General features: G+C 43.9%; 1 protein-coding gene across 1 annotated transcript in view; it reads left to right on the top strand.

Annotated features, from left to right (window-relative positions):
- The window catches only part of si:ch211-137a8.2 (uncharacterized protein LOC777613 homolog), a 35,236-nt gene extending 8,816 nt beyond the window's left edge, over positions 1 to 26,420 (top strand). The window contains exons 2-13 of the mRNA XM_005929353.3: positions 11,103 to 11,348; positions 11,559 to 11,709; positions 13,571 to 13,753; positions 13,827 to 13,961; positions 14,052 to 14,246; positions 16,027 to 16,156; positions 16,255 to 16,398; positions 16,509 to 16,591; positions 19,247 to 19,474; positions 21,871 to 22,023; positions 22,175 to 22,230; positions 24,647 to 26,420. Of these exons, the coding sequence (XP_005929415.1) occupies positions 11,125 to 11,348; positions 11,559 to 11,709; positions 13,571 to 13,753; positions 13,827 to 13,961; positions 14,052 to 14,246; positions 16,027 to 16,156; positions 16,255 to 16,398; positions 16,509 to 16,591; positions 19,247 to 19,474; positions 21,871 to 22,023; positions 22,175 to 22,230; positions 24,647 to 24,851 (1,887 nt within the window). The 5' untranslated portion in view covers positions 11,103 to 11,124 and the 3' untranslated portion in view covers positions 24,852 to 26,420. The remainder of the gene's footprint in view (positions 1 to 11,102; positions 11,349 to 11,558; positions 11,710 to 13,570; positions 13,754 to 13,826; positions 13,962 to 14,051; positions 14,247 to 16,026; positions 16,157 to 16,254; positions 16,399 to 16,508; positions 16,592 to 19,246; positions 19,475 to 21,870; positions 22,024 to 22,174; positions 22,231 to 24,646) is intronic.
- The last annotated feature ends 333 nt before the right edge of the window (positions 26,421 to 26,753 follow it).

Below are 26,753 nucleotides of genomic sequence, written 5' to 3'. Positions count from 1 at the left end.
AGGAGCTTGATTTGAATATTTGGATAACACGTCAGCGCTGCATAACCACAAACCCACACACTGAAGTTTGTTTTGACTCAGACGGCTTTAAATGAGATTAATCTGCTGCCAAAGAGCCAATAACAAATGCACTTTGTTTGCTGAGAGTCACAAAGATGAGCCTGTTGTTAGCTGTCCAGAAACACACAACACATCAGTGTTTTGTCCCACGTGGCTCTGACTGTATTTTCTCGGTCAGTTATTTTGGAGATGATCGGTAAACTCTGCACCTTCCACCTATTCTCACAGTCTCACTTTCCATCATCTCGCATCCTCGTCTACTTCCACGTAATCTGTCTCTTCTCTGCGAGGGCGACACAAAGGCTGCTTGTTCCCAGCCTGCCTGCCTTTGTCCAGAACAGACAATGCAGTGACTCCAGGGGACGAAGAGGGGGAGGAGGAGGAGGCAAAAGTGAGTTAGGCGGAGAAAAAGGTGACAATAGCAAAAGAGACTAATTTTACCCATGCCTGTGGAAAAACATGAGTGTCTATATCAAGTTAAAGTGTTTTTTTTTTTCTAGTGTATGAAATTTAGGAACCTCACAAACACAAAGTCAGCAGCAAGTTTCTTCCTGTTTATAGTTTATTACATTTATATATGCAGATCTGCTCATTGCAAACTCCATGTGTTTATTATTGGAGTCGTCTGGAGTAGCTCTGCGTGGTTCAGTTCATAATAATTCATTGTTTTTCCAACCTGTCTCAGACCTGCCTTTCCATGTGATGTGTGTGTATGTATGGTCGGGGGTTCACTGCAGGTGTAAACTTTGCATGTGACAAATAAAAGGCTTCATCTTTGTCTTACTGGGCCTCGAGGAAACCCCTCAGTCCAGAAAATATCTGAATGGAGCCCTTTTTAGCTCCTCCCCCTTTAAATTCTTCTTTCCTCTGATTGGCAGCCTTGTAAAAACTAAGCAGAGGCCTTCTGCTTACAGTGATTCCTGGGTCATTATTCTCTCTTTTTATCAGCATGTAATCGAGACTTGGTGTCTCCTAATTTTTATGTTTGATGAGCAGATCGACCAAAGTGCTCCTGAGGTCAGAGTGGACGCTCGTCTCGTGTAAGGTGACTGAAAAGCCCAAACCAGAAAATGTCGTCTGTTTATAAATTGAGTTATTACTCAATCTTCTTTCAGCAAACTGCAGCACGACACCGCAAACACTTTTCAACGCGGTCTAAAAAAGCCGAGCTCGTAGTTTGTCGCCTGCTATACTGAGCTTATTGGAAATTTATTTCCTTTTTAAATTCAACTTAAGTCTTTAATTAATAAAAATCCAGTTTCACCACTTTTTCCAACTTTAACAGAAATTTTAAAAGAAATTATTGAATTTTTCTTCAACCCTCAGTGGCCCTAATACAGGTGTAGGGGAACTCCAGGCCCCGAGGGCCGGTGTCCTGCAGGTCTTAGATGTGTCCAACACAGCTCATTTAAATGACCTCCTCAACATGTCTTGAAGTTCTCCAGAGGCCTGGTAATGATCTGATTCAGGTGTGCTGACCCAGGGTGAGATCTAACACCTGCAGGACACCGGCCCTCGAGGCCTGGAGTTCTCCACCCCTGCCCTGATAGATCTTTGTTAGTAATGGTGTGAACACAGACTTTAATGGATTGAAATATTCATGAATGCCTGTGTTTAGTCATTTCAGTGTTTTGCCAAAGTGGATAACGTTGAAAGGCCTTACGGGGAAAGGGCTAAACCAGCTTGTGTCAGACAATCAACTGAGGCTCTTCTTTATAAGATAAAGGAGGATTATTTTGAGCTGTGACTCATGCAAAGCTGCTTTCGGGTCTAGCCCGGCTGTTCTCAGACATGTTTCTGAATCGGCGATTTCCTGCTGAGATGACTTAAAACTGTCGATACAACAAACGATGCTCAATGTGGTCGCCGAGAGGCCACAGAAGCTCAGGTTTCAGGTGCTTGTGTTCTCTGCTGAGGAGCAGGGGGGATGATTAACTTTGTCTCAGGACACAGACGTTATTTTAATCAGTCTTGGTTCTAATAGTCCTGATTTCCTCTCACCTTCATCATCTCCTCAGCTGAATATCGCTTTCCCTCTAAAGCGGCCGAGCTCTAATAGGAGCCATTCGTCTCTTCTCCCCGCCGCCGAAGCTTCAGCGAGTGATGCATTTCAGGGCTGCGTTTCCAGCATTTTCCAAACTGCACTCGTTGACTTGCGCTGCTTCGCTCTGCACGCACAATATGCTCGATGCCAGTTTTAAGGTCACAGCCAAATTAAAGTGTCACCTTGACTGCCAGCTATGCACGTGGAAACAAATGGAGAGCCCGATTCCTGCTTTTTATTTATTTTTAATGGAAACATTTCTTAAACATGGATCTTTTTCCTGCATTGTTCATTGGAAATTATGCTGCATCCACAGAAAGGAGGGTGATGGGGGAAAGCTCCGGTTCAGCGTATCTTACTGTGAAACTGGTCTAATAGATAAATCTAGGTAATGCAGTTAACTTTAAAAAGCTGAGCTGCACTTTATTCTTTAATGATATAATTGCACAGGATACACGTGGGTTAGATTTGAAAACCACGCATGAATTTGTTTCTGTATTTGGAGCTTTTGACGTGAATAAAATCCAATTTTCCAACGAAGCCGCTGCGTTCAGGGGCAAACGCGTAAAAACAAACGTCTGGAGCGGTGGTCGTTATGAATTATCCATCACTGCGTGAGCTCAACATTGTTTAAAAAGACTGAGACACAGTGATCAGATGATTTTTGGAGTGTTCAGCTATACCCACAGATACGTGCTAATCACAGCTGACCAACATCTGCACGAAATCCCAGAATTTCATCAAATCTGTAGCTCCGCCTTCTTGGATGGTATCTTAGTACAGTGACCTCACAGCAGCCATATTACTGGTCGGATAATGTCATTAAAAAGGCTCCAACATCACAAACGCAGTCCAGAGGTCCAGTTCAGTGAAGCCCATCAGACAGCTAGCAGCTATGGCCCTCTTGGAGGAAGGCCCCCGCAGACCCCTCTGTTTGTGGCCTGTCTGCTAATTCTGCCAATTCTTATTATATATTCTAGAAACGTGTTTAACTTTTTTAGGGAATGCCACACAGTTAAAGTGTAAATCCGGCTGCATGCAAGCCCCTTCTACCTCAGACACATCCTGCGTATTGCTGGTGCTCTGCTCTGTAGTCTCAGGACAGTGTGGGGCACTGTGGGAGTGTCATCCTGCTCTGAAGCTGTAAACTCGCCTCCTGTCACCTTCACAGCTGCACATTCTGCACATCTAATTGGATAAAACCACCTCAGAGTGCTGTGCTAATAAAGCTATGTAGAAGTTAAGCCCCGCCCCTTTATCTTGCTATAATAAAGTGTGGTTCAGGGCACAGAGGAAGCAGAATCGCCTCTTCCCCTCTCCTCCTCCTCCTCTTCATCTTAATCTCTCCCTCAGTTCGATATCAATATCAGCCTCAACCAGAGCCATTTCCTTAATCTTAATAACTCGAATTCATTTCCTATCTCTGCTGCAGCGCGGTTTAGAGCAGAGGTGATAGCCTCCTCATCCCAGCAGGGACGGGTCTTAATAGTAGTGATGAGCTGCCTCCCCTCGTTCCCTCACGCTGCTCCGTCTGCCTGCTTGTGGTTTCATGCAGACAGAACAGAATGGCACGGTGAATAAAATCTTACGTAATCTAAGAGAAATCTGCTGGTATCCAACAGAAGATCTGCCAACAGGGTTAGAAAAGTTAGCGGATAAGATCCACTACTGCGTGCTGTCTGACCTTAAAGAGCAGGGACAGAGAGAAGCTTGCTGGAAACGGCAGAAAGGGAGATAAAGGTTCCTGAAACTGGATTTTCTTAATTCGCTCAATTAAAATTGTAGCTCAGAGGAAGATCTGATAATGCCATCCTCTCCCTCGACTCTGGTCGGGTTGTCAGAGTAGTTAACCTTAAAAAAAACACAACTTTAATAAGATGATGTAAATGAAGCATTATTCAGAAGCGGTGCGACCACAATCATCCTGTGTTTCAGGAACATGGAAATAAAGTGGGTTCTACTTCTCCTTACGTCTCGTGGTACATCTCCTGCTCCATCCGTGGGCGTTACGTTCAACGTTAAAGTTAAAAACTTCCAGTAATGGTCAGTGGCTGCTCCCAGACCATCGGTGTTTCCTACTCTTGCAGATGCAGGGGCAGCAAATCGGAAGGGGTTTAAAGGGGGAGGAGCTAAAACAGTCAGTTTCAGGTAAACGGAGGTTATAAGATGATTATTTGACTCGCAGTGCAAACTAAAGAGTACTCTGAAAAACTGCAGTTCCTCTGATGTCCACTCGAGGCTCCAGCAGCGAGTCATTCACGTCAGGCTCGATGTTAAAACTGTACAGCAGAAACACCAGAAGGTCAAAGGTAAAACTAAAACTGGTGTTTTATTTTTTGTGTGTCAGCCTGTGATGTCATTGTGACATCATATGGCGTCGTGTTGAAAAAATGAAGTGTGCTGCACAGCTCTCTGCCTGCCCTTTCACTCGATATTCAAGAAACCGTATTTACTGATATATTTTTATTTTAAGTTTTACTTTGGCTGCAAACAACGAAGGTTAAACCTGAAGATGATCCATTTACTGGTTTTCACATTTGGTGTCGCCTAATGACCTTGACCTGGTTTCCACCAAAAATGCAATCAGCTGATTACATCCTGGCGCCCTTCAAGGGGAGAATAAACATGTTTACAGGCGGCTACTGATGAACTTTCTATGAATAGTTTAATACTTCGTAATAACTGTGTAACTCTGGTTAAATTCTATTAAGGCATCAAGTTTGCATCATTGGGGCGTGGCCTGTTTGACGGATGGAGACAGAGGCGGCTGTAGCTGCTAGCTGTCAGCTAGGTGTCGCCTCAGCTACCTGGAGTCCCTGAACTGGACCTTTGTACCACGTTTGTGCTGTTGGACCTTTTTAATGCAAATATCTGGCCAATAATATGGCTGCTGTCTCTGCCAGGTCTGGTTTGTGAAAGATTTTAATTCAGTTTCACTTCCTCAGAAAGAAAATGATGTGAACAAAGACATTTTTAACCACTGCATTAACCTAATCGGGGTGTGTGAAAGTGAGAACGGTGCCAGAAAACGACACACAGCAAGACGCTTGTGGGTTCACACTGTCAACTTCTTTTATTCTCCTTTGAATGAAGGGAGGACGGGTCCATCAGTCAAAGTCACATGACATTAAACAAACCCTATTAAACCTCACTCGTCATGGAAGGGATGAGGAAAAGGAAAGATTTTAGCTGAAAGGGCAAACATCGTGTAGTAACCCCCACAGAGCTCCTAAATGTCCCAAGAGTCAGATTTCATGGTTAATAAAAGTTTAAATGAATCCAGATCTCCCCAAACTGATTGGTTACAGATTTCTCGGCTCCGAGAGCGAACATTGCTCTCTTTCTGCAACAAATTGCCCTGATGTTGTTTCCTATCTGATGAAATTAGATTCTGCTAGAGGCTGGTAACGTCTGAAAATGCAAGTTCAGGTGTTAAAATGATGAAAAGTGGGCCAATAAAATGAAATAAAGGCAGAAGAGGTGGATTTCTGGATCCAGCTGAAAAAGAGAGGAGAATAAGGACAGCTGGTTTTACGCCCTGCTGAGCCTCAGCCCGGCTGTTTGTCCCTGCAGACAGGTGTTACCGGCGTCAAAGTCATGGAAGACGTGCACACACACACGTGCGCACAGACACGCACAGCTGTCGGGGAATCGTATTGGATGACGAAGCATCAATCATTACAGCCAATCAGACTTCACTGCTTGTATTCTCGTCCAATACGATCACAAGATTTTTATTGATTTCTTTTTTGCCTCCCTGTTCCTGCTGGTGATTGACATCATAAGTGATGTCATCAGTATGTCAGGTAGTAGACTTATTGTGTGTGTGTGTGTGTGTGTGTGTGTGTTGTGTGACTCTAATGTTTGAGCAGTTCTTCCTGTAATTCAGCCGGGTGGGTGTATCTCATATTCAAATTTTTCCCTCTCATGGAAAATTTCCAGACACCTGCCTGCTGTTGTCCTGGGCTCTGCGCTCTGTCCACATTTGAAGGACTGGTTCAGCAGTTCGGGGGAAGTGCACTCATCAAATATGTTTAGATGGCCATGAAACGAATGCCACAAACGGTTAGCCGAGCTTAGCACACAGACAGGAAACTGGGGTTAAAGTGGACCTGTTCTTATTTCCTGTCATGTCTCGTGTTCATATTAATGTTTCAAATAATAAGTAATCCTTTTGTCTCGAGCTCTTCTCTCAAGCATGGAGGTTTTTTCCCTGTATAAATATAATGAATATATAATGAGCTTGTCCTCGGTTGGTTGCAGGAAATGGTTTCAGCCTCGTGCTGTGAGTCTGTTACACACCAGGCTGCTGCATAACGAGGGAAACTGAAGATGGCACGTTTGTTCAGTCTGACAGGAAATTCAACACTTTTTTTCCCACCCTGTCAAATTTCCAGTGTCTCTTAGTAACATTGTGTTGTTATTCAAACTCACTTTTAATTTCTGCTGCATGACGTAACTTACATTTGTTTTTACTGAGAGAATTGCAGCAGGGATCAGCAGAGTAACAGGAAATAGTTTTGTTTCCCCTTAATCTTCATTTTAAGCATTCTGCATATCTGGAAATGTTTTATTGTTCTTATTGCACTTTCCTTTAGATGCAACAAAGGTTAATGAGTCTATTTTATCTGTGGAGTTGGATGTTGTTCACTGGTTCAATTCCAAACGCTGTTATGAATGAAGACGTGCAAGAGTCCAAGTTAGATCTGCTCAGTCTGTTTTCTTCATCTTGTTCTTGGCTGTTCCCTTTAAGGGGCATCACAGCAGATCATCTGCCTCCTGTCCCAGCTTCCTCCTCTGTCACGCCGACGTCTTACACCTGCTGGGTCTAAAATAGACTAATGTTGACTTCCTCCAGGGTCTGAAACTGCACTGACAGCACTAAGAGGACAGCTCGGGACTGAGGGTTCACTCGTGTCTCTGATAAGACTCAATGAGTGGGGGGTGAGGTTGATGCAGTCATTAAATCAGGTCTGTGTGTGTGTGTGTGTGTGTGTGTGTGTGTGCGCGCTGCAGGCAGCTGGCGACTCATCAGCAGTTAAAGATGCTCGCTTGCTCTCTCTGTCTGGTAAATCTACATACTGAAGCTTCATTCACTCTTTGAGCTCAGTGGGAAAACAGCCGTGTGTGTGTTCAGATGTTAAGCAGATGTTCACGTCTGTTCTGTGGAGACTGAGGTGATAAATGTCACTAAATGAACTGAGATGAACCTGCCTGTCTGCCGCTTTCATACTTCAAATGGTAAATGTCCAGCATTTGTGTAGCGCTTTATTAGTCCCTGTGGAGCCAAAAGCGCTTTACATATCCAGTCATCCACACATTCACACACTGGTGATGGCAGCTACATTGTAGCCACAGCCACCCTGGGGCGCACTGACAGAGGCGAGGCTGCCGGACACTGGCGCCACCGGGCCCTCTGACCACCACCAGTAGGCAACGGGTGAAGTGTCTTGCCCAAGGACACAACGACCGAGACTGTCCAAGCCGGGGTCGAACCGGCAACCTTCCGATTACAAGATGAACACCCAACTCTTGAGCCACGATCGCCCTCTTCAGGCACAGACTGCACCACAGCGTCGATGTACACGTACAATGGCAATGAACGGCTGTTTTATTCTATCCTACACGAAAGATGATCTAGATGCCGTGTCAGCTCCCTCCCCACCACCAGTGGTTCGGTTCAGGGAGTTCCTCTTTAATCAGTCCTGTGCAGTGAATTACCTGCAGGCAACTAAAACCTGCTGCTCAAACATGATTGGTCAGTAGATGTGACATTACAAAGCTGCTCTCAGTTTACCATCTGACAATCAAACCTGATTAAAGCTTTTAAAGGCCTGAAGCCATAAATCTGGTGTGAAGGTAAAGTCCAGGTCAGACACGCACACATGCTTTTGCTGTGTAAGAAATGAATGGTGTGTAATGGTTAAAATATAACTGGACGCAGACTGGAGAGGTGCACACGCTCTGCTGTAGCAGGCAGACAGGTGAGCAGGATCTATGCAGCCTCAGTGGTCCAGGTCTGACGCCTTGGCCTCATAACTCTGTTACACACTCAGTCCCCAGGTGGGAGTCTGGAGGAGGCGGCCTCGGCCTGATAGGACAGGCAGCGCCTGATCTATGAGTCTGGGATACTAAAGTGCTCAGGTGGAAAGACAAAGGTGTGTGCGAGCACCTGAGGTGGCTGTCTGACCGGAGAGGGAAGGACGAGGAGCAAACGGACGACACGGTGAAATCTGTTAGTTATAGACTGTATATAAAAGATGGCCATCATAGCATCACTGAGCAGCAGCCTGAGGGGCTGAAAAGAAAAAAAACCTCTAAAAACAAGCCAGTGCTGAGAGTTTGCAATCCAACATCTGAGACCATAAACTCATCAGGAAACTGTTTACTGGAACTTGTCCCGGCTATCATAGGGCGAGAGGCGGGGTACACCGTGGACAGGTCGCCAAAGCATTTGAATATAAGGGGGCTGCTACGTAGAGTCTCTCCAGATGTGGCTTGTATAAAACAGCTGTGCATTACTACACTTACTACACTACACTGCCTCGTGCATCTTGGGAATTCAGGAAAACATCTTTTGGGATGGCTCGCTGATTTATGGCTCACTGGCAGGAGGACAGACGGTCTCTGTCAGCTTGATGATGTTGTTGTTCTTCCCCCTGGTGGACAAAAACCGATCAACTAGTAAAGATGTTGACCGATACGTGACCATAAATGATATTTTCTCCTATTATTTCCTTATCATAAGAGTTAATTAGTTAACCTCTTAAGCCCCAAGCCTACCTGATCTCCTGCTTTTTGCCCCCTGAAAGCAGGAGATCAGGTAGGCTTGGGGCTTAAGAGGTTAACTAAAGGTGCACAGAAAACTACGAGTGTTGGAAAGGGAAACCAAGCAGACTGTCTTCAAACACAGAGGACGAGCAGTTTTCTCTTCATTAAACTTGAGCTTGAACTTCAGCTTCACTGAACTGTGAAATCCCTGCAGCACACTTTCTGATGAGACTCTACAGTTTGCATTTGTCTGAATTTACTGAGCTGAGACTGGCAGATCTGCCATCACTGTTTCCTCTGTGTTCATTTTATCTCAGAGTACACTCCTGCTCCTCCACTAAACGCACAATAGATGGGTATGATTTATGACAGGAAGTGTTTTGAGTTTGTGTGTGTGTGTGTGTGTGTGTGTGTGTGTACACTCTCACGCACGCACAGACTCGTGTGTTTTTCATATTTTTGCGTGGACCTCTCATGACGTAATGCTTTCCCTAACCATCAAAAATCAATGCCTAACATAAGCCTGACATTAAAACCACATTTAGTCTCAAATGCCTTCAGACTCATGGAGACGGCACTTTGTCCCCATATATACCTCACATAGCTATACAAACATGGTGCGCACACACGTACGTCATTCACTCGGTTTTTAATTGTGTTCACTGTTAGTCTTGAGGTGGAGTCGAGCTCGTATTTTTTTGCCACACTTTATTAGTTTTTGATGGTTTTGGTTCATGCACTGATTTTAAAAAAACAAAAAAACAAAAAACTGCTCGAGTGGCGTCGAAAGTGTCCGGAGTTTAGTATCTCTGTTGTGCTGCAACAAGTCGTGAGTTTAATCAATCACCAGATGATTAGGAATGTGATTCGATAAGACGCAGTTATTTATTTGAATAATGTTTCAGCCCGTCATGATTGGATGATCAAACTCTGACATCAGAGGAGAAAGGTCAGACTCTCCTCTCAGCTGAGAACAGGAAACTGATCATCGCGTCTCTGATGCCCGTTTACGTGATGAAGCGCAGACGGACCAAACGGCTGTAATTTAATATTCCAGCATTAAAAGTTTGAAGCTGTTTTGGGGCTCAAAGTGGTTTTTAGAGTCAGGGTTACAGTTATGGTTAGCATTATGTTAATTAGATGTCCTCACTAAGATATGAAAGTGTTTTTTCTTTGAGAAGAGCAGCGTATTTAAACGTGTTTAAATTGGGCTGTAACAGCTTTTACAGACGTCTCTCACCATCATCTGGAAGCACAGCTGGCAGGTTAGTCAGCAGCACAAGTAACTGGGCTAAATTATAAAATCTCCTATTTACGTCCCTTTTATTACATGATCGTCTACTTTAACTTCCACATTGCCAAATCCCCTGAATGCTGTCTGAAAATGTTTGCGATCATCTTAATTTTGAGACGTTTGGAGGGGAAAATGGCGTTTTATTGTGCAGAGAGCGCCTGGATGTCGGTCACAGGTCCTGAGTGTGTAATCACCTGCTGCGTCTGTAAATCGGGAGATAATTACACACAGACTGTGAGCACCAACTGAATGAAAGGTGCAGTGTAAATTTGTCCAGCTTTTCATAAATCAGACCCGCTCTGTCTCCACTCATGGAGAACAGTTCTGGCTCCATCTCAATAAAGAACCCGAGTGACTCATGAATAAGGTGTGTGTGTGTGTGTGTGTGTGTGTGTGTGTCCCCCTAGTGGAAGCAATAATGGTGACTCATGGCTGTGTGGTCGTCGTGGCTCTGAGGATTTAAACCACTGACTGGCAGCCTGATTTCTTGTTGTTTGCTCTTCTCCAGGAGCGCCGTCTCAAACGTGTTCGTGTCACCTTGTTAAAGCAGTCGCATCAACTTCAGGAACAACTAAAGATTGTGGGAATAAAGATTCTCCTTATTGCCCACAAACACTTGGCAAAACTGGGACTTTCGTTTAGTCGTTGAATGCAGTAACTCCATATTTGGCTATAGAGTGAGGAAATTATTTGATCCCCTGCTGAATTTAAGTTTTCTCAGAATAAAATGAATTAATTTTGTTTGAATATTAATGGACATGGACAGAATATCAACCAAAAATTCAGAAAAACACAAACTGACCCAGAGTTGGATCAGCAGAGCACGGAGGGGTGGTTGGCAGTGGTTAGTGTAACCAATATTGTTGGCGTGTTGCGTTAGGCATATGTCTCTGAATTAATGTGAATTCTAATCAGTGGCGTCTTCTCCATCAGGTAAAGGTCACATGATGTTGAAATGCCTGGCATAGACCTGCCCACCTCGGAACGCCACAGCAGCATCACCCCAAACCCTGCAGGAAGTGGTGTTGTACCCGGAGATGAAGTGAGTGACACGGAGCACCTCCTGGATCTGTACCAGTGCCGGCTTCCTGTCCACTCGTCTCCAGTGGAGCTAAAGGAGGAAATGCAGCGAGTCGACAGCAGCTGGAGCCAAGATGGAGACCTGCAGGACTGTGGACAGTGAGTGTCCTTCAGCTGATAATCAGACCTGAGTAATCAGTAAAACAGATGATGGATCTTTAAGAGTTGCTGTGCGGCTACTCTGCAGCATTTTTTCAGCTGAGGTCAATTTTGAACAATGAATTTGCAGACTAATAACAGCACAGTTACACTTTTCTCAGGTTTCTTCTTCAGCTTGAAAACTTCTCACTTTGTGCGTATTTCTGCCAGGTTGGAGAGGAGATGGCTGCTCTGGCATGAGTTTATGAAGGAGTACGACCACTTGGATGCTTGGCTGAGATTGGCCGAGGAGGCCGTCTCTTCCCCAAACTCCGTCCACGTTACCTACCAGACCGCCAAGGAGGAAATGAAGAAGTTTGAGGTGGGGAAAAAGAAATAACTTAAACAGAAACTGAAATCTAAACTTGGCTTCAGGTGTTTTAACCTCACAGGGATTCCAGCAACCATCTTTCACCTTGGACTCATCTGTATTTTTGTTGTGCACTGAATCTCTTTTGTTGTCTCTCTGTGACAGAATTGATGTTTGAGCTCTGTGTTTGTGTTCAGGCACTCGCACAAAGTAAAACCTGGGTCAGAGCAAAGCTGGGCCAAAGTTCAGCACATGGTTAAAGTTGTCACCCAGCCAGGTGTAAATATCACTCAGCAGCCAGTCGTAAAGCTGAAGCAGGCAGCATCAACGCATAAATCTACTCGTGCTGCCGGCTTAAATAACAAGACCACCTCTGACTGAAAAGCTGTAGATTCTTCTTGTTTGCACAAATTCATTCAGGTTCACACTGATTGTGTCTGCAGCTCCAACAAAATGAGGAAGAGGAGAAACACAATTAGACTGAGTTAGAATTTGATGGAAAAGGAGGAGAAGGAAGAGAATCGGGAGACTGAGCGTCTTTATGCATCTCTATGATGTCACTGAGGTTTCCTGTCATTAATACGATCCTCTCACAAAGAAAGACGCCCCCAATGTAGTTCACCTACTTCCTGCATTAACCTCCTAAGACCCGAACTCTCATGGCATTTTTAATTTCTCTTTGCTATTTGGACTGACTGGGACCTGATGAATGTAAAAACAAAGAATTGCATGATTTTATTTATTTTTTTTAATCTGATTTTTGTTTCTGAGAAAATTGAGGTCCACATATGATGATATGACCTTGGCAGTATATCGTCCTCGTAAGTGGACATCAGGCCCATGTAGAGCAAAATTTAGTATTTTGGTCTAGACCATAGGTGTCAAACTCTGGCCGAAGCCATACCAAATGACTATCAGAGCTGGCCTACTGGTATTATACAGCTAATATATTTATTGTTTCGTATTAAGCTTTGCTTGTTCCATATTCAGTTTTTCAGCAAAACTTGTTTGAGTCCATAAGAAAAGGTTCATTCTTATATCTGGAGGAATAAATATATTTCAATAAATATTAACGTTAGCCCGCGACTTTGTTCCAGTTTTGAATTTTGGCCCACTGTGTGTTTGAGTTTGACACCCCTGGTCTAGACAATCCAAAATGTGATGTCCACATATATGGACGCCAGGTCCTCGGAGGTTAAATGCTGGTTTGCAAAATGTTCTGATCAGGTTTGCATCTGCAGGTAAATGAACATCAAATCTCTAAAACGGATTAAAATCTGTTTATACTTTTAGTCCTAAGACCATATGTTGTATATTTATCATCCTTGTGATAAACCCATGTCAGCCTTTGGTTTATGGACTTTGCATTTTGAAGCTTTAGCATTTGCTTTATTGCTATGTTTTTGTGAGCCACATATTAGGACGAGGGATCAGGATCTGGAGTCGTGCACACTGTAGTTTTATTAAGTGTGTGTGTCTATAAGATTTCTACAACAGATCTAAGTTGTGCCTGAGAACAGGAAAGTCGTCTGCATAGAGGAGAACTTTCATAGCAGGCATGTACAAAGTGAGGCTTTGTGCTCACACTGTAGATGTGTAGCCACATTTGTAGCTACAAACACTCGTTTTAATTCTTTCAGCCTGTTTTGATGCACAATTTAGTTGAAATCGGGCAGAAACGGGGCTTTTAGAGTGTTTTTCTGAACTGATTGCATATCGCATAGATTTGATTCGGGTTTCATTCTTTCTGGAAGACGACAGTCGCAGGCTCGTCCAAGTTTTCCAAATATAAGAATATCTCCACCTGATCAAGCCTGGATTTGGGAAACCAAAAAACATCTGCTTCAGATGCACTTTGTGTTTGTGTGTTCAGAGGCTGCGGCGAGAGGCGGGGCCTCGCCTCATCCAGCTGGACAGCCTGACACGGAGGAATCGAACACTAACTCGGCTCTTCCAGGGTACCATGCAGGCTCGGCTGCTGTCATCGGCGAGGGAGTGCGGCCGCCGCTGGGATGACGTGAGCGCCAAACTGCAGTCAATCACAGGCCAACTGCAGGTACGCGAGTCAGACCTTCTGAGGAGGATTTCACGTCTCTCTTCTTTATAGTTGACTCTTCCCTCTCTCTCAGCTCTTTGTCTCAGAGTGGGAGGCGTTTGATGCACAAAGGGAGGAGCTTGCAGTTTGGTTGGCTGACATGGATGTCCGCCTGATCGAGGTTGAGCAGCTGACAGGAAACGCCTGTGAAAAACTGAGACAGCTGCAGGTGTGGGCTTGTTTTGAAGTGACACATCAGTTTCTTTCTGCATGTTTTTACTTTGTTGTTCATTTTATTTCATCTTTTTTTTATGCGTAGTCGTTTCAGGAGTGCGTGTGCGAGAATTCGGGGCGTGTGAACGCCCTGCTGCAGCGCGGCGAAGCGTTGATCCAGCACAGTGTGCCTTCTGACGCTCAGCACGTCGAGAGCCAGCTGCTGGAGCTGCTGCAGCATTGCAGCCACGTCTACAACAACATTGGACGAACACACACGCGGCTGCTCAGCATGAGACTGGTACACACACACACACACACACACACACACACACACACACACACACACACACACACACACACACACACACTAATCAAAGCGTGTCTCAGGTAATTGGTATAGTGTTTGATTTTTGTGCTTTTAGACATTTAAAAACATGTCAGGATCTGAAGTAATCACACTTATCATTCATTTGGTGTTTGTGCATCGCGTCAGCATGAGTCTGGTAACCTGAGGGCACAAACAGACTAACAGTGTGTCCAACAAATACCTGTTTGAAATGTTGATTTTAAACTCTTGAAAGTAAAATTGAACTTCTCTGCAGCTCCCAATAAAATAGAACAGAATAGAATAGCTCTTTATTGTCATTCTACATGTTCAACGATGGCACCACACAAACTGTGCTGGAATAAAATATAAATAGTAGACATCAGGAGTAAATAACATGCAGGAGAATTGTGTACAATCAACAGGAATATGTTTGAAAATGATAAAGGCACACATCAGAGAACCAGATGCAAAGTGCTCTGAGGTAGTGCAAAGAAAAGACGACCTCACAGGTGAGATCAGCAGAGGTGTGGGGTGGGGGTGGAGCCGTCTGTGCCTCATGAAGTCCAGGATGAGTTTATGTTTGAAGGGACATTCAGGTTCAGGTTAGTGGGAATATTCAGAAATTGAGGGATGAGGTTTTTTGTACTTCCTTCCTTCCTTCCTTCCTTCCTTCCTTCCTTCCTTCCTTCCTTCCTTGGGATGATGCCAAGGCATTCCCAGTCTACCCCTCCGTGTCCTGGGTCTGTCCCAGGGTCTTCTCCCATTGGATGATGCCCAGAACATTTTACACAGGATTCATCCTGGTCAGATACCCGAACTACTTCAACTGGTTCCTTTCGATGATGAGGATTAGTGGGCCGCCTCTTTGCCCCTCCCAGAGTTCCTCATCCCATCCCCGAGGCTGAGCCCAGACACCCTTGGGCAGAATCTCATTTCTCTTGCTTTTATCCACCACCTCATTCTTTCTATCACCACTGAAGGTTTGTGGCCATTTCCCAGTAGACTGGCTTTGCTCTTCAATCTCTTGCTTCACTCGCAGAGAAGAACTCGGAATACGTCTCTCTGTGGGAGCAACTCACTCCTGACACTCCCCTCTTTCCACCTGAGAACTATGCCCTCAGACTTTGAGGCGCTAATTTTCATTCAATCTGCTCCAACCTCGGCCGCCACCTGACGAAGCCAATAAAACCATCATCCCCAAGAAGCAGAGACGAGATCCTGAGACCACTGAACCGGACGCCCACTTAACCCTCGGATTGGTTCCAAGAAGCTTCCTGGTTACTATTTTCATCATGCTGACAATTCAGGGTTGGTTTGCATGCAGGTAACAGGTCTCTGAGGAATAGACTGAATATACTGGCATCAGTTGTCGTTTTTTATTTTAGCTTCCTGTTGTTTGTGAGCAAGGTTTCTTTGTCATCATCTAAGCCTCCGTGTTTTGGACTTTCTTATATCAGGCCCCTCTTTGTTTCTTTGGCCCAGATTTACTGGCTGCATCTGAAACATTGGCCATCTTTCCCAGAAGCCGTGTCTGCAGGCAGTAGCTCCCAGATTCAGGAATCCTGAATGGACTATCCAGATATTCCAGTCATAGAGATGCGTAACAGTAACTCGGGCGTATTAAGGACTTAATGTTGTGGGCTGACATGAGTGCTCCAGTAACTGAGTACTGTGATAAAGTCTGAAGTCAAGCTTCAAAAACATGCACATCAACCAAACCCCAGCACTCATAAATATCCTCTTCCTCCAGGTGTTTGAGGACGACTGCATCCTGTCCCAGGCTACAGACTCTGGTTGTCCTTCGGAGAGTCTTTTAGAAGATGAGGGAACAGCTGAAAAGCAAAATGTGGACCTCCCCGCATCGTCAAACCATCCTAAAGGTAAACCAACATCTCTGACCTGAAGGAGTCGATTTGATCAGTTACTCACAAAAGGATTAAGATCAAAACCATAAACCTCTCATCTGCCTCCTCCTCAGACCCTCCCTCACCCATTCACCATCCTCCTCCTCCATCCTCTCCTACCCATGAGCACCTGGGGCTGGAGTGGGACCCGTCAGTTGACATTGGACGCTCTGTCTCCCGTGACGACGCCGACTCATCGTATTTCAGTGCCAGCACAGGTAAGAAGATGCCTCACCTTACACGGGAATACCGCCTTAAGAAATCTAAGGTGGCACCGTGAGAATGCAGATTTGTTCTGTCAACAGGATTTTTTTTTTTTCTTCTGCAGGTTTGAAGAGGTGGAGCTACCTGAGTTCCTTTGACTCTCGGTCTGACATCAGCGCCGACATCGGGAACCAGGAGGGAGACTTGGTGAGTTAAAGTCTAACATTGATCCATTTCCACAGGTTGGTAGAAAGAAATCTTGATTGTGATCTGCAGTGAACCCCGCAGACTTCCTGCTGCACAAACTCTTGGAAATATTCCACTTCTGCCGCCCATTTGTCATTTATGTCCTTTTATTTACTTTGTTACTCCGTGCTTCTCTTTCAAAGGATGAGAATCGCCCGACTGCGGTGACTTCACTGTAATTTGTTATTGATCAAACTGTTACAGAGTCAATAGTTCATCTATATTTTGGTGATGGAGGATACTGCGATACATTTATTCTATTCCCTCAAACAAACCGTAAACTCCAGTTTTCTGATTTGACACGCACAAAGTGGCACAAAAGTGGAAGCAGCTCGTCCGTTACCGGCCTCGAAGGACGGACAGGACTGGATTCTGAAGTAAAAATCTGGTTCCAGTTTCCGAGCCCTGGACTGCAGTGATGAGTAGTTTTCTCGTTTGAAATCATCATTTGTTGTTTTAAATCGCAGAGATTGTTTCACTCTAAAAAAACGTTTGCTGTTACGATACCACCAAGATTCTCACAATGAGTGGTCCTGGAATTGAACCCTGGGGAACACCTTTAGTTCCATTATGGTAGAAGTGATTCCTTCTGCCTGCGCACACTCACATCTGTATGACAGGTGATTGTCAAACCATCCAGCAGTGTTTGATTTGTTCTCCGGTTTAACGCCTTAGCTCGAACGATATGAACCACATTGCTTTTTTTGTTTGTTTTTTGAATGGATAAAGTCATTTATTTCTCTCGAGGTTCTGAAAAAATACATAATTTGGTTTTGTTTTTTTTTTAGTCAATGAAATGGCTACAAAACCTCCCATCTCTACCTCCATCACAGCATCCACCAAACTGTAGTCTGGAGCACACCGTGATGATATAAACCAGCAAAACACTGATGTTGGAAAACCTTTTCTTGCAAAAACCTCTGGATGAAATTAAAGCCAGTCTTTGTGGCGTTTGGCCTCCTAATTGTGTTGTTTGCTCTCTCCTCTTGGTTGTTCTGCTCTGACCCAGATGCTGCATGGCCCAGAGGCCTGTCTGCCTGCCTCTGTCTCTCTCACACAGTCATTGATGTTCAGATACAGCGGCTCTCTAAAAACGTTCCCCATCAGCGGCTGTCGGCTGTATGAGCTGGTTACAGCAGTTCACCTCCTCTTCTGCTGATTTATTGATGATGCCTGCAGAACGTGGCACCTCTGCATGTTGTCGGGTTTCCTTTTTTAGCTTTATTGTGGCGAGACGCTGCAGTGTGCTGAAAAAGCTGCTGTATGAGACAGGCAGAGGAGGGAAAAAGGGGAAAATAAGATTGGAAACAAAGGCGAGGACAGACGTTGTCAGAGTCTGAAGTAATTTGAATGTCCTCCTCTGGCAGCCTGTAGCTTCCTCGTTTTTGTGTATTTCTGTCTCTTTCAGACAAACGCACTGTGTCGCACTGTCGGTGAAACCCAAAGCCCAACAGGAAAGAAACAAACGAGAGGCGCATGTAAAACTGAATTAGCATCTGATTACAGCTGCAGGATCACAACAAAGACATCAAAGTTTGTGTCATCTCGCTCTGCTTTCTTATAAGCCCAGCCTCATTATTTACTGGGCTGGCGAAGACGTGATGTCAGCGTGCCATCCCCACGGGCTCGGCTCGGCACCGCCTGCCCCGAGGACTCGTGTGGTCGTACTTCATTAAATCTGCGACTGTGTGACCTCGTCTCTGGGTGCTCGCACGCCGCATGAATTCTGAGTGCTACTCAAAAGACGTGCCTGCAGAGTTTTGTGATCATGTCCACTACACCACCGCTGGCTCCCTGTAAAAAGATTTGTTTCCACTTCTTGTGATTTCATGACTGAAAATGTTCCTGGTCATCTTTTTATACAGTTAACTCATTAAAGGTACATTTTGTGAGAGCCCTCTGCAAAGTGTAATGACGACCTGCACTACAAGGTGGCGTCGTCTTAATGAACATCATGTTTACAGCACAGATAATCTTTGCATCATTTCCCACAATGTTTTAAAAAAAATTAAGAAAAGAAATAAATGCACACAAGCTGGTATAAGATTAAAATAAAAAATATCGATATAAACTAAACCTTACAGGTCATGAGGTGACTACTCAAAAATAACTGATAACTTAATTACTTGTTACTAAACTACTTTTGGCAAAATTAAGTTACTTAATTACTTGTCAGAATAAAATAATTACACGACTCGTTAAGGTACTTAAAGATCTAAAAACACACCAGTTACTATAAACCTGTAGGCTCTCACACACCAGCATAGACCCTGTCTGCATGAGGACACACAGGATCTTTCATTTAGCTTTTATGTACAAGCGCAAAGCAGAGTTAGTGGTGAGCAGCCTGGATGCACTTTTCCCTTTTTGTGGAACAAAATTAACCTTCTGCTTTTCTTTATTTCATGCTGTCTTCCTGTTTGTTTGCTGCTTCTACTCAAACTCTTGCTAAGCTGCTCCAGCAGATAATAAAACACGGAGGTGGGAATGAGCAGAATAACTGGAAGTTTTGCAAACCTGGATGGATAATAGAGTTCTGGGTTTGACTTGGAAAATAAAAAAGTTAAATCATCTCAGTGAGGTTTTAAACTTTTCTATAATGAACTCTGTCTGCAGGAATGGCTTGATCACACTCAGCTGGGCTTCTCGCCTGTCGCAGACCAAAAGGCAGAAGCTCTGGGCTGCAGGGACCAGTGGAAGACCTCGACTCCCGACCGACAGGACGGCGAACCGGTTGACTTTGATGGAGGCCGCGTGCAGGCGTGGCTGAGAGTCCAGAGTGCCGCTTTGCCAGAGAGGAGCACGTCCTGTTCAAAAGAAGTGCAGACTGATGGGAGGCTGAAGGTACTGTCTTAAAAAATGTTCAAGATCCATGGTTATACTTCCTGTGGTCCAAATATACCATGAAAAACAACCGAACAGCGCGCTCGATCACTGAAGTTATCTTTATAGTTTATTCTTTACAAATAACATTCTCAGAGATGCTTAAACAGTTGGTGCTGCTGCGCTTCTCACAAATCTTAAGTCATTAGAAGTTCATGAGCGGAGCTGTGCATTCAGAACGGTTTGATTTTCCATTTAAACACTTCCAAAACGAAGCCGGTGCCCTCGAGGTCGGCCCTTCATTTGAGAGCATCTGTTTGTGGGAGAGTGAAGCAGAATGTCAGCAGACTCAGGTCAGGAGGTTTTACACGCAGATGATATTCATGTGCTGAATGTTAATGCTCAACTCCAGGAAAACGGGTTCAGTTAAAAAAAGAAAAAAAAAAGAGTTGAGGACAGTCGGTTTCTCAAACATCACCACAAGGTGGCAGCAGTTCACCACAAAGTTTGGCCTAATTTAATGTTTGTACTGTTTTCTATTTAAAAACGACGACGGCACAGATTGAGCTCCTGAAGCTACCAAAATAAATCAGCAAAGTGTGGCGTTAACATGACTTCTGTACAAATTTGGAGCTAGCAGTGGCCTGAAAAGAGGTCTTGTGCTGGAGGGTAAATCGAACGCCGCCTTGTGGTTAAAAGCAGAATTACACACTAGTACAGCTCAGGTCTAGTTCAACTTTAGTTGATATCTATGCAGATATCACACGGACATCTGTAATATCTTTTTTGATTGAGTTAGAAAGTTTTTAAGTTCTTTTTAAGCAAGTTTGTAGAAATCGAAGCTGTGAGCGACATGTCAGACGCGCAGCTTTAAACCGTCTACGCTCTCCTCGCTGACTGCCAAAAGTGAGCGTGAGCAGATTTGATAATTGTAAGCAAGAGAAGCTCTGTTGATCTCTCAGATTTAGTTACACAATTTCTTTTGCATGGCTCCAAACAGCTGCTGCATTAACGAGTTTGTCCTCAATCACACACACAAATCCAATTCGGCTCTTACAAATCTGTCCTGCGTGCTCACAGATGTCGAGTTGCGGCCCGACTTTGGAGAGCACAGATTTGTTTAGCGCTCACTCACGTCCTTATTGTTTACCTTGGTTTGTCCCGAGATGGTAGTCGGGTCCCCGAAGTGTGGGTGAAGAGGCAGAAGTGTCCCCAGAAGCTCATTAATACAGGTTTAGGCTTTACACTGACGCAGCCGCACAGTCTATATGTTCCAGTTTAAAGTTGCAGCTCACACAACAGATCCCATCAGCCTTTATTTTCCTCCCAGATTCATCCTCCTGAATAACTGTCCTCTCCCTCCTCTCCAGGCCTCATGTTTCTCTCTCCATTTAGACTTCATTGGCCTCAGCCTTCATTTTCTCTCCCTCGCTCTCATTACTGGGGAATAGCATCTATTTATCCTCCTCTTCCTCCGTCCCGTCTGCTGCTCCTCGGGCCGCCGAATGAATCCATAAAGTCTTGATTTATGCATCGTCTGACTGCACTTTAACTGTCACCATAAAAACAGAGAAGCACGCCGACTTCCTCCTTTTCTTCTTCCTTCTTTAGTTTCTCCTTGCCCTTGTCTTCCTCCGTCTGACTTAGAGCCGGTCCACATAACTGTCCGTGTGCAGGAAATCTATAAAGATGAGGAAGAGAGGGAAGAAAGTTTGTGGATTAGTTTTTAGGGGTCAATTCAGATGACAAAGTGTTATTGTATCAGATTTCTTTATGTACTTGAATTTGAATTATGCAAATTTGATTGAGCGCGTGTTTGTGCGAAATAGCACTGGGACTTTCTAATGGAGGTTCATTACAGAAAAAACTATCGAGTGAGTGCAAAACAAATTGGAGGAGAAATTAGCTGCAAGTCCAGATCGAGAGCAGCGAAGGGGAAAGTCACAAAGTTTGTCGATGTTTTGCAGCAGCTGCAAACTTGTGATGAAAACAGAAGTGTGTGGCGTTTGTTCATGCGACAGGATATAAACTGTATATAAAAGATGGACACCGCCGTGATGAAAAATGAGTCATAAAACAAAATCTATCCCCGTACAGCTGTTATGAAGGAGGACATTGGCCATAGAGACCAAACAGGTGCTTGTAACCACGTTAACTTGGGCGTCTGTGGACTGATTCACTGCTAGTGGACATTTGAGGAGCTGCATGTTTTTGGGACTTCCACATTTGCTTAATGCTTCAATCCCGATGTTGCTGCTCTCCGATCTGACGGATAACAATGCAAATATAATCTCAAAGCTCAGAAACACAGCGTCCGTGTCTGAGTTGTCGTCCATCTTTAAACATTGACTGTGATTTGAGGAAGGATGAAGTAAACTCTAACATTTACGTTTGTTTACCAAAATCCCCACGTTCAGATGTCGCAGGGTTGCATGGATGAAAACCACGCTGATGCATCCAGCAGCAGCCATGGCTGCCACGATGACACACGGCGGCTTTCACCGTCAGATCACCTGAATTTAAAGGCCAGCTCTGATAGGATGAGGAACCACTATCAGTCACAAGCACCGGTGAGCTGATGGGTTTTCAATAACAACTCTTTGTTTTTGTTACTTCAAGGAGAAAATAAGCATCTGGACGTGTTGGTAGATAGATTTAAATCTATAAAGTTATAAGCTGTTGACACTGGTGTGGATTATTGGAGGCTCTCTGTTCTTTTAGGAGGAAGAGGAGCTGTACTGCTGTGAGGAACCCGAGCGTCTCATCTCTGAACAAAGGTGAGGAAATGCAGAAATCCCTCAGAGGAACTCATGTCCTGTTCTAACATTCTAACAGTTTGTTCAGGTCAGCAAATGCAAAAGTAATTATGAGTTCAGATAGCTGTAAATACTATATCAGTGTTTTTTCTACTGTCGGATCTGTATGATGTCACGTGGAGCAGATATGCCTGATATGATGCTTAAGTCTCAGCCCAAGCTTAACTGATTCATTTTTCAAGTATTAAAATATTCAATATGTGGGACACTGTGTCCCAAAGCCTGTGTTTTTAAAGAAACACCTGAAAACATGCAAAAGTAGGATGATGACTGTATTGTTTTTAAAGGCTTGGAGCCATAAAAGGGTTAAATATCACTCAATACTTAACTGGGAATATAAACAAAGTTGGTAAGCTGGTCACATAAATAGCTGACCTCTAGATTTAGGATATGATTAGACGGTTGAATACAGTGTTGGTCAAGTTACTTGAAAAAAGTAATCAGTAACTAATTACCGATTACTTCCCCAAAAAAGTAATCCCGTTACTTTACTGACTACTTATTTTCAAAAGTAATTAATTACTTAGTTACTGAGTTACTTTTTAAAAACACGATTTACAACCTGAGTAGGTGATAAAGCGATAGATCTCTCAGCCCAATTCTACTTTTTCTGCATAATCCATCATACAAAATGTAATCAAATGAAAAAGTCTCTTTTTAAAACTTGTTTTATTTTAATCTTTTAACTTTATGCATCAAGCAAACATTTAATTATCTGCAACATTCTCTGACTGGAAGAAATTAGTTTAACATTTAAACCTATTTTCTGCACATTCCAGCACATAAAATAAAATATTTTTTGTGTTTACACTCAGTCTTTCAAATAGATGCAAGTAAAACACAGCAGAAAATAAATAAAGTCAAAGACTCAGCGGTCCTGTTGCTCTATTTTCACCTGTAAAGCAGGAGTGGGGCAGGCGGAGGGTTACCCTGGTGCAGGTGTGCCGCAGCGCGAGTTTCTCTGTGAATTTCCCATTACGTAGCAGCGCACTCGGTGCTTGTTTAGGGTTTTTGGTTTTTTTTGTTTTTTTCGCTGTAAAAATAAGTTTTCTTCCCACACACAATGGACGCTAATGTTTTTGTCACTTTTTATGGAATCGGTGTGCGTCGTGTGTCCCATCAGCACGGCCTTTGTCTGTGAACTCCCTGAAATACTGAGACCAGATGAGGTTTGTGGTGTCGCCTCAGTGTGAGGAGGTTTCTCCGGCTGCTCGCGTTTCTTCTCGAACCACAAAGACGCGCATCTCAGGCTGGTGACTGAGAGGAGATGAAGCGCTCGAACTGCCTTTATTGATGTGACTGTGTGGATGTAAAGCTCTGAGAGGTCAGGAAGAGAAGAAAACTGTTACATAAACAGTCAGTTTCCATTTGCACAGCTTTGAGAGTACTCGCCTTTCTACTCAAACTTCAGATGCCCAAAGCAAATTTCTTAAAATGCTTTAATTATTCAACTTTTCATGTTTTAATTATTGATTTAGTGCCTCAATTATATTTTCTGCAGGTTTTATTTAAATGGAGTATTTCCAGGGCAGTTTCTGATGACTTTATAACTTTTTACATCTGGTGACTGTGGACACTGTGAGCACAGTGAAGTCCCATCAGACGATGGGATACTGTTCTCACTGAGGGATGGAGGTGATCGGCAACAACGCTCAGGCAGGCTACAGAGTTTAGACAAGAGGCCCAAAGTGTGCCAAGAAAACCTCCCCCACACCACCACACCACCAGCAGCCTGAACTGGTGCATGCATCCATCCTGTCAGCATCACCATCTAAATGTCGCAGCAGAAATTGAGACACATCGGGAAACTTTTTTCCATCTGTTATTGTCCAGTTTTGGTGGGTCTGTGAGCTGTAGCCTCAGCTTTCTGTTCTTAGCTGACAGCAGTGGTACCTGGTGGTCTTCTGCTGCTGTGGCTCGTCTGCTTTAAGGTTTGAGATGCAGAGATGCTCTTCTACATAGTTTGGGTGTAATGAGTGAGTATTTGAGTTGGTGTTGCTTCAGCTTAAAGCAGTTTGACACTTTCTCCCGGAGAATTTTTTCTGACCATTATCTGTAAACCTGAGTGTGTAAAATCATCTTTCTTCCTCATTCTGATGCAGAGTTTGAACTTCAGCAGGCTGTCTTAACCGCAGGGCTAAATGTGCAGAACTGCTGCCATGTTATTGGTACCTAATAAAGTGGCCAATGAATCTACATCTTGCTTCCTAATGTTATTGTTGGCGAAATCAGATTACATCAAACATGGCAAACTGCAGCCCTGACTCAGTTTATCTGACATCAGCAGCTCTCCTTAAAACCTAATGGTTTGCACTGAGCTCCTTTAAACTCCCCGGGCAGGTAAACCAAACACTAACGCCTCCACCTTCCCCTGCAGTGTTCCCCGTGTGACCTCCAGCAGCAGCAGCGGGGCTGCTTCCTCGCTCTCCCCCACCCTCCTCTGCCTCCTCCTGGCTGCAGCACTGGTTCTGCTGGCCTGTCTGGCCTGGGTCTTCGCAGAGCAGCCATGTCACCGCAGCAACACGATGGCCCGTACCTGCCACCTGACACTGAGATACGTCAACGGACCCCCGCCTACCTGAGTGCCAGTGGAAACGCTTTCTTGTGGCTCTTCAGGACAGAGGTTTGCAGCTTGCTGTGAGCAGTTCAAACAGCAATAACTTGAAACAAGACCACAAAAACAATCAGGTCTTCTGCTAGAAGATGGAAGAAAGTCTGTATACAATGATACACAGGATGCACCGAATGTTGGAGATCTTCTCACTCTGAAGTCTGACTTGCAGGGACCTCACATTTTGTAAAAATGATATGGGAGAGGTTTATATATCCACGGTGATGTCCTCAAACTGTGCTAATGTTAAAATGCAGCTTACAAACTGACCTCCCCCCTCACTACATGACGGTATATAATTTTGCCATTTATATCAAATATTTGTAGTATTTTGTACTTCATAGTCCACGTCTGCCTGTGACGGTACTTTCCTAATTCACTTTGTACAGTGTTGCATGTTTTACAGGAAAATGCTTCACTTTGAGTGAACATCAGCGTTTGTGTCCAAGCTCATGACCGAGAGTGACGTTGAAATTTTTCTAAACCTAAATTTTTCTAAAGACTTTAAACGGGGCCGGGTTCTATTTTTTGTGTGTAATAAGACTTTAAACCAGAAGGTGGCGCACTGAGGTAAAGACGTCCCAAAAATAGTCGCGCTAATCCGACTTATTCTGGATTCGTTAGAGTTCATCCTTCAGAATAGTTAAAAGAAAATACGATTGAAAAGATGACAGTTTGACAGCAACAATGAAACCTTCTGCTCAACGTGCTGCCACCTTGTGGTGGAATATTTTCATTACAATTTAGAAAAAGTATGTTTTGTTTCTAAGGTTTCAGACTTCTGTGAGAATCAAACTGTAGAGCCCATCTTTGGCCCTGTTGGTACCTGACATCCAGCATCTCTGTTGATTTCCAAGTTCAGAGCTGTTCTCACGCACTAAAACCTGGTTACTCAGACCATCTTTGAAGGTGGTCTGGGCAACACTGAAGGACCACCTACACAGCTCACAGCTCTGCTAGTCTACCGAGCTATGTGGGGCCGGGTTGCAAACCAGGACCCGTGCAGGACTCTGGCATCTGGTCTTTGCAAACATAAAGAAAATGTAGGGAGAGACATCCTGGAAGAACTGGTCCCCTCATGTTCTTGGAGCTGTGGATGCACATTAATGAGAGGTGTAAACAGGGCCTGTGGAAGTCAACATGGTGTCTGTTTAAACAGAGAGACGAGCTTTGACTGACCGGCAGTCATGTTCTGCAGAGGTATGTGAAGCACTCACACATTAGAAGAAGTGAGCATGTTTTCAGTATGAAGAGCTGTTTGATGCCATGTGTGAGTCTGAGTTCAGCACAGCTTCCTAAATGTTTGAGGGAAAAGTCATTTTCTGTTGCTGTCATGAGCTACATAATTATGAGATCATGTGTTTTTAAAGCTTTAATGTGTTGGCAAAATAACTGTAAAACTGACGTTTGTATTGGTCGCCTGCCACCTCATACATTTCACTTTTTTTATACAAGAATAATTCTTGATGTGTTGTTGAATATTTGAAAAAAGCCTTTTTCTCCAATGAAATGTCATTTTTTTATATATATAAATGTGTTAACATTAATAAAAATTAATTAAATGAAAAAGTGGTATTTTCTGATCTTTGATCAATGACCTCAGTAATTCCTGATCAGTTTCTGGTCAAAGTCCACGTTACTGTCTGCAGTTTAGCTTTGACTGAATCTAAAGAGCCAGACGGGCTTTCCTGAATTTCCTTCCCCCTTTGAGAAGCTTCAGTGGAATTACAATTAATCTTAAATATTCACTGAGGTGGTGTTTGAAATGGTATTTGCTAATTCTCAGAGTGGGGGGGAGGACTGTAATGTGGGAGTTTAGGATTTTAAAGTGATGAAGAAAATGTCTCTCTTGGTCACTTTAGTTGTCAGTTAA

This window comes from Haplochromis burtoni, unplaced genomic scaffold (genome assembly GCF_018398535.1).
Source record: "Haplochromis burtoni strain Fernald_Lab_line unplaced genomic scaffold, NCSU_Asbu1 Contig_123, whole genome shotgun sequence".
Lineage (NCBI taxonomy): Eukaryota > Metazoa > Chordata > Actinopteri > Cichliformes > Cichlidae > Haplochromis > Haplochromis burtoni.
The sequence above is the reverse complement of the archived record's forward strand: the minus strand, read 5'-3'. Positions and strand labels throughout refer to the sequence as shown.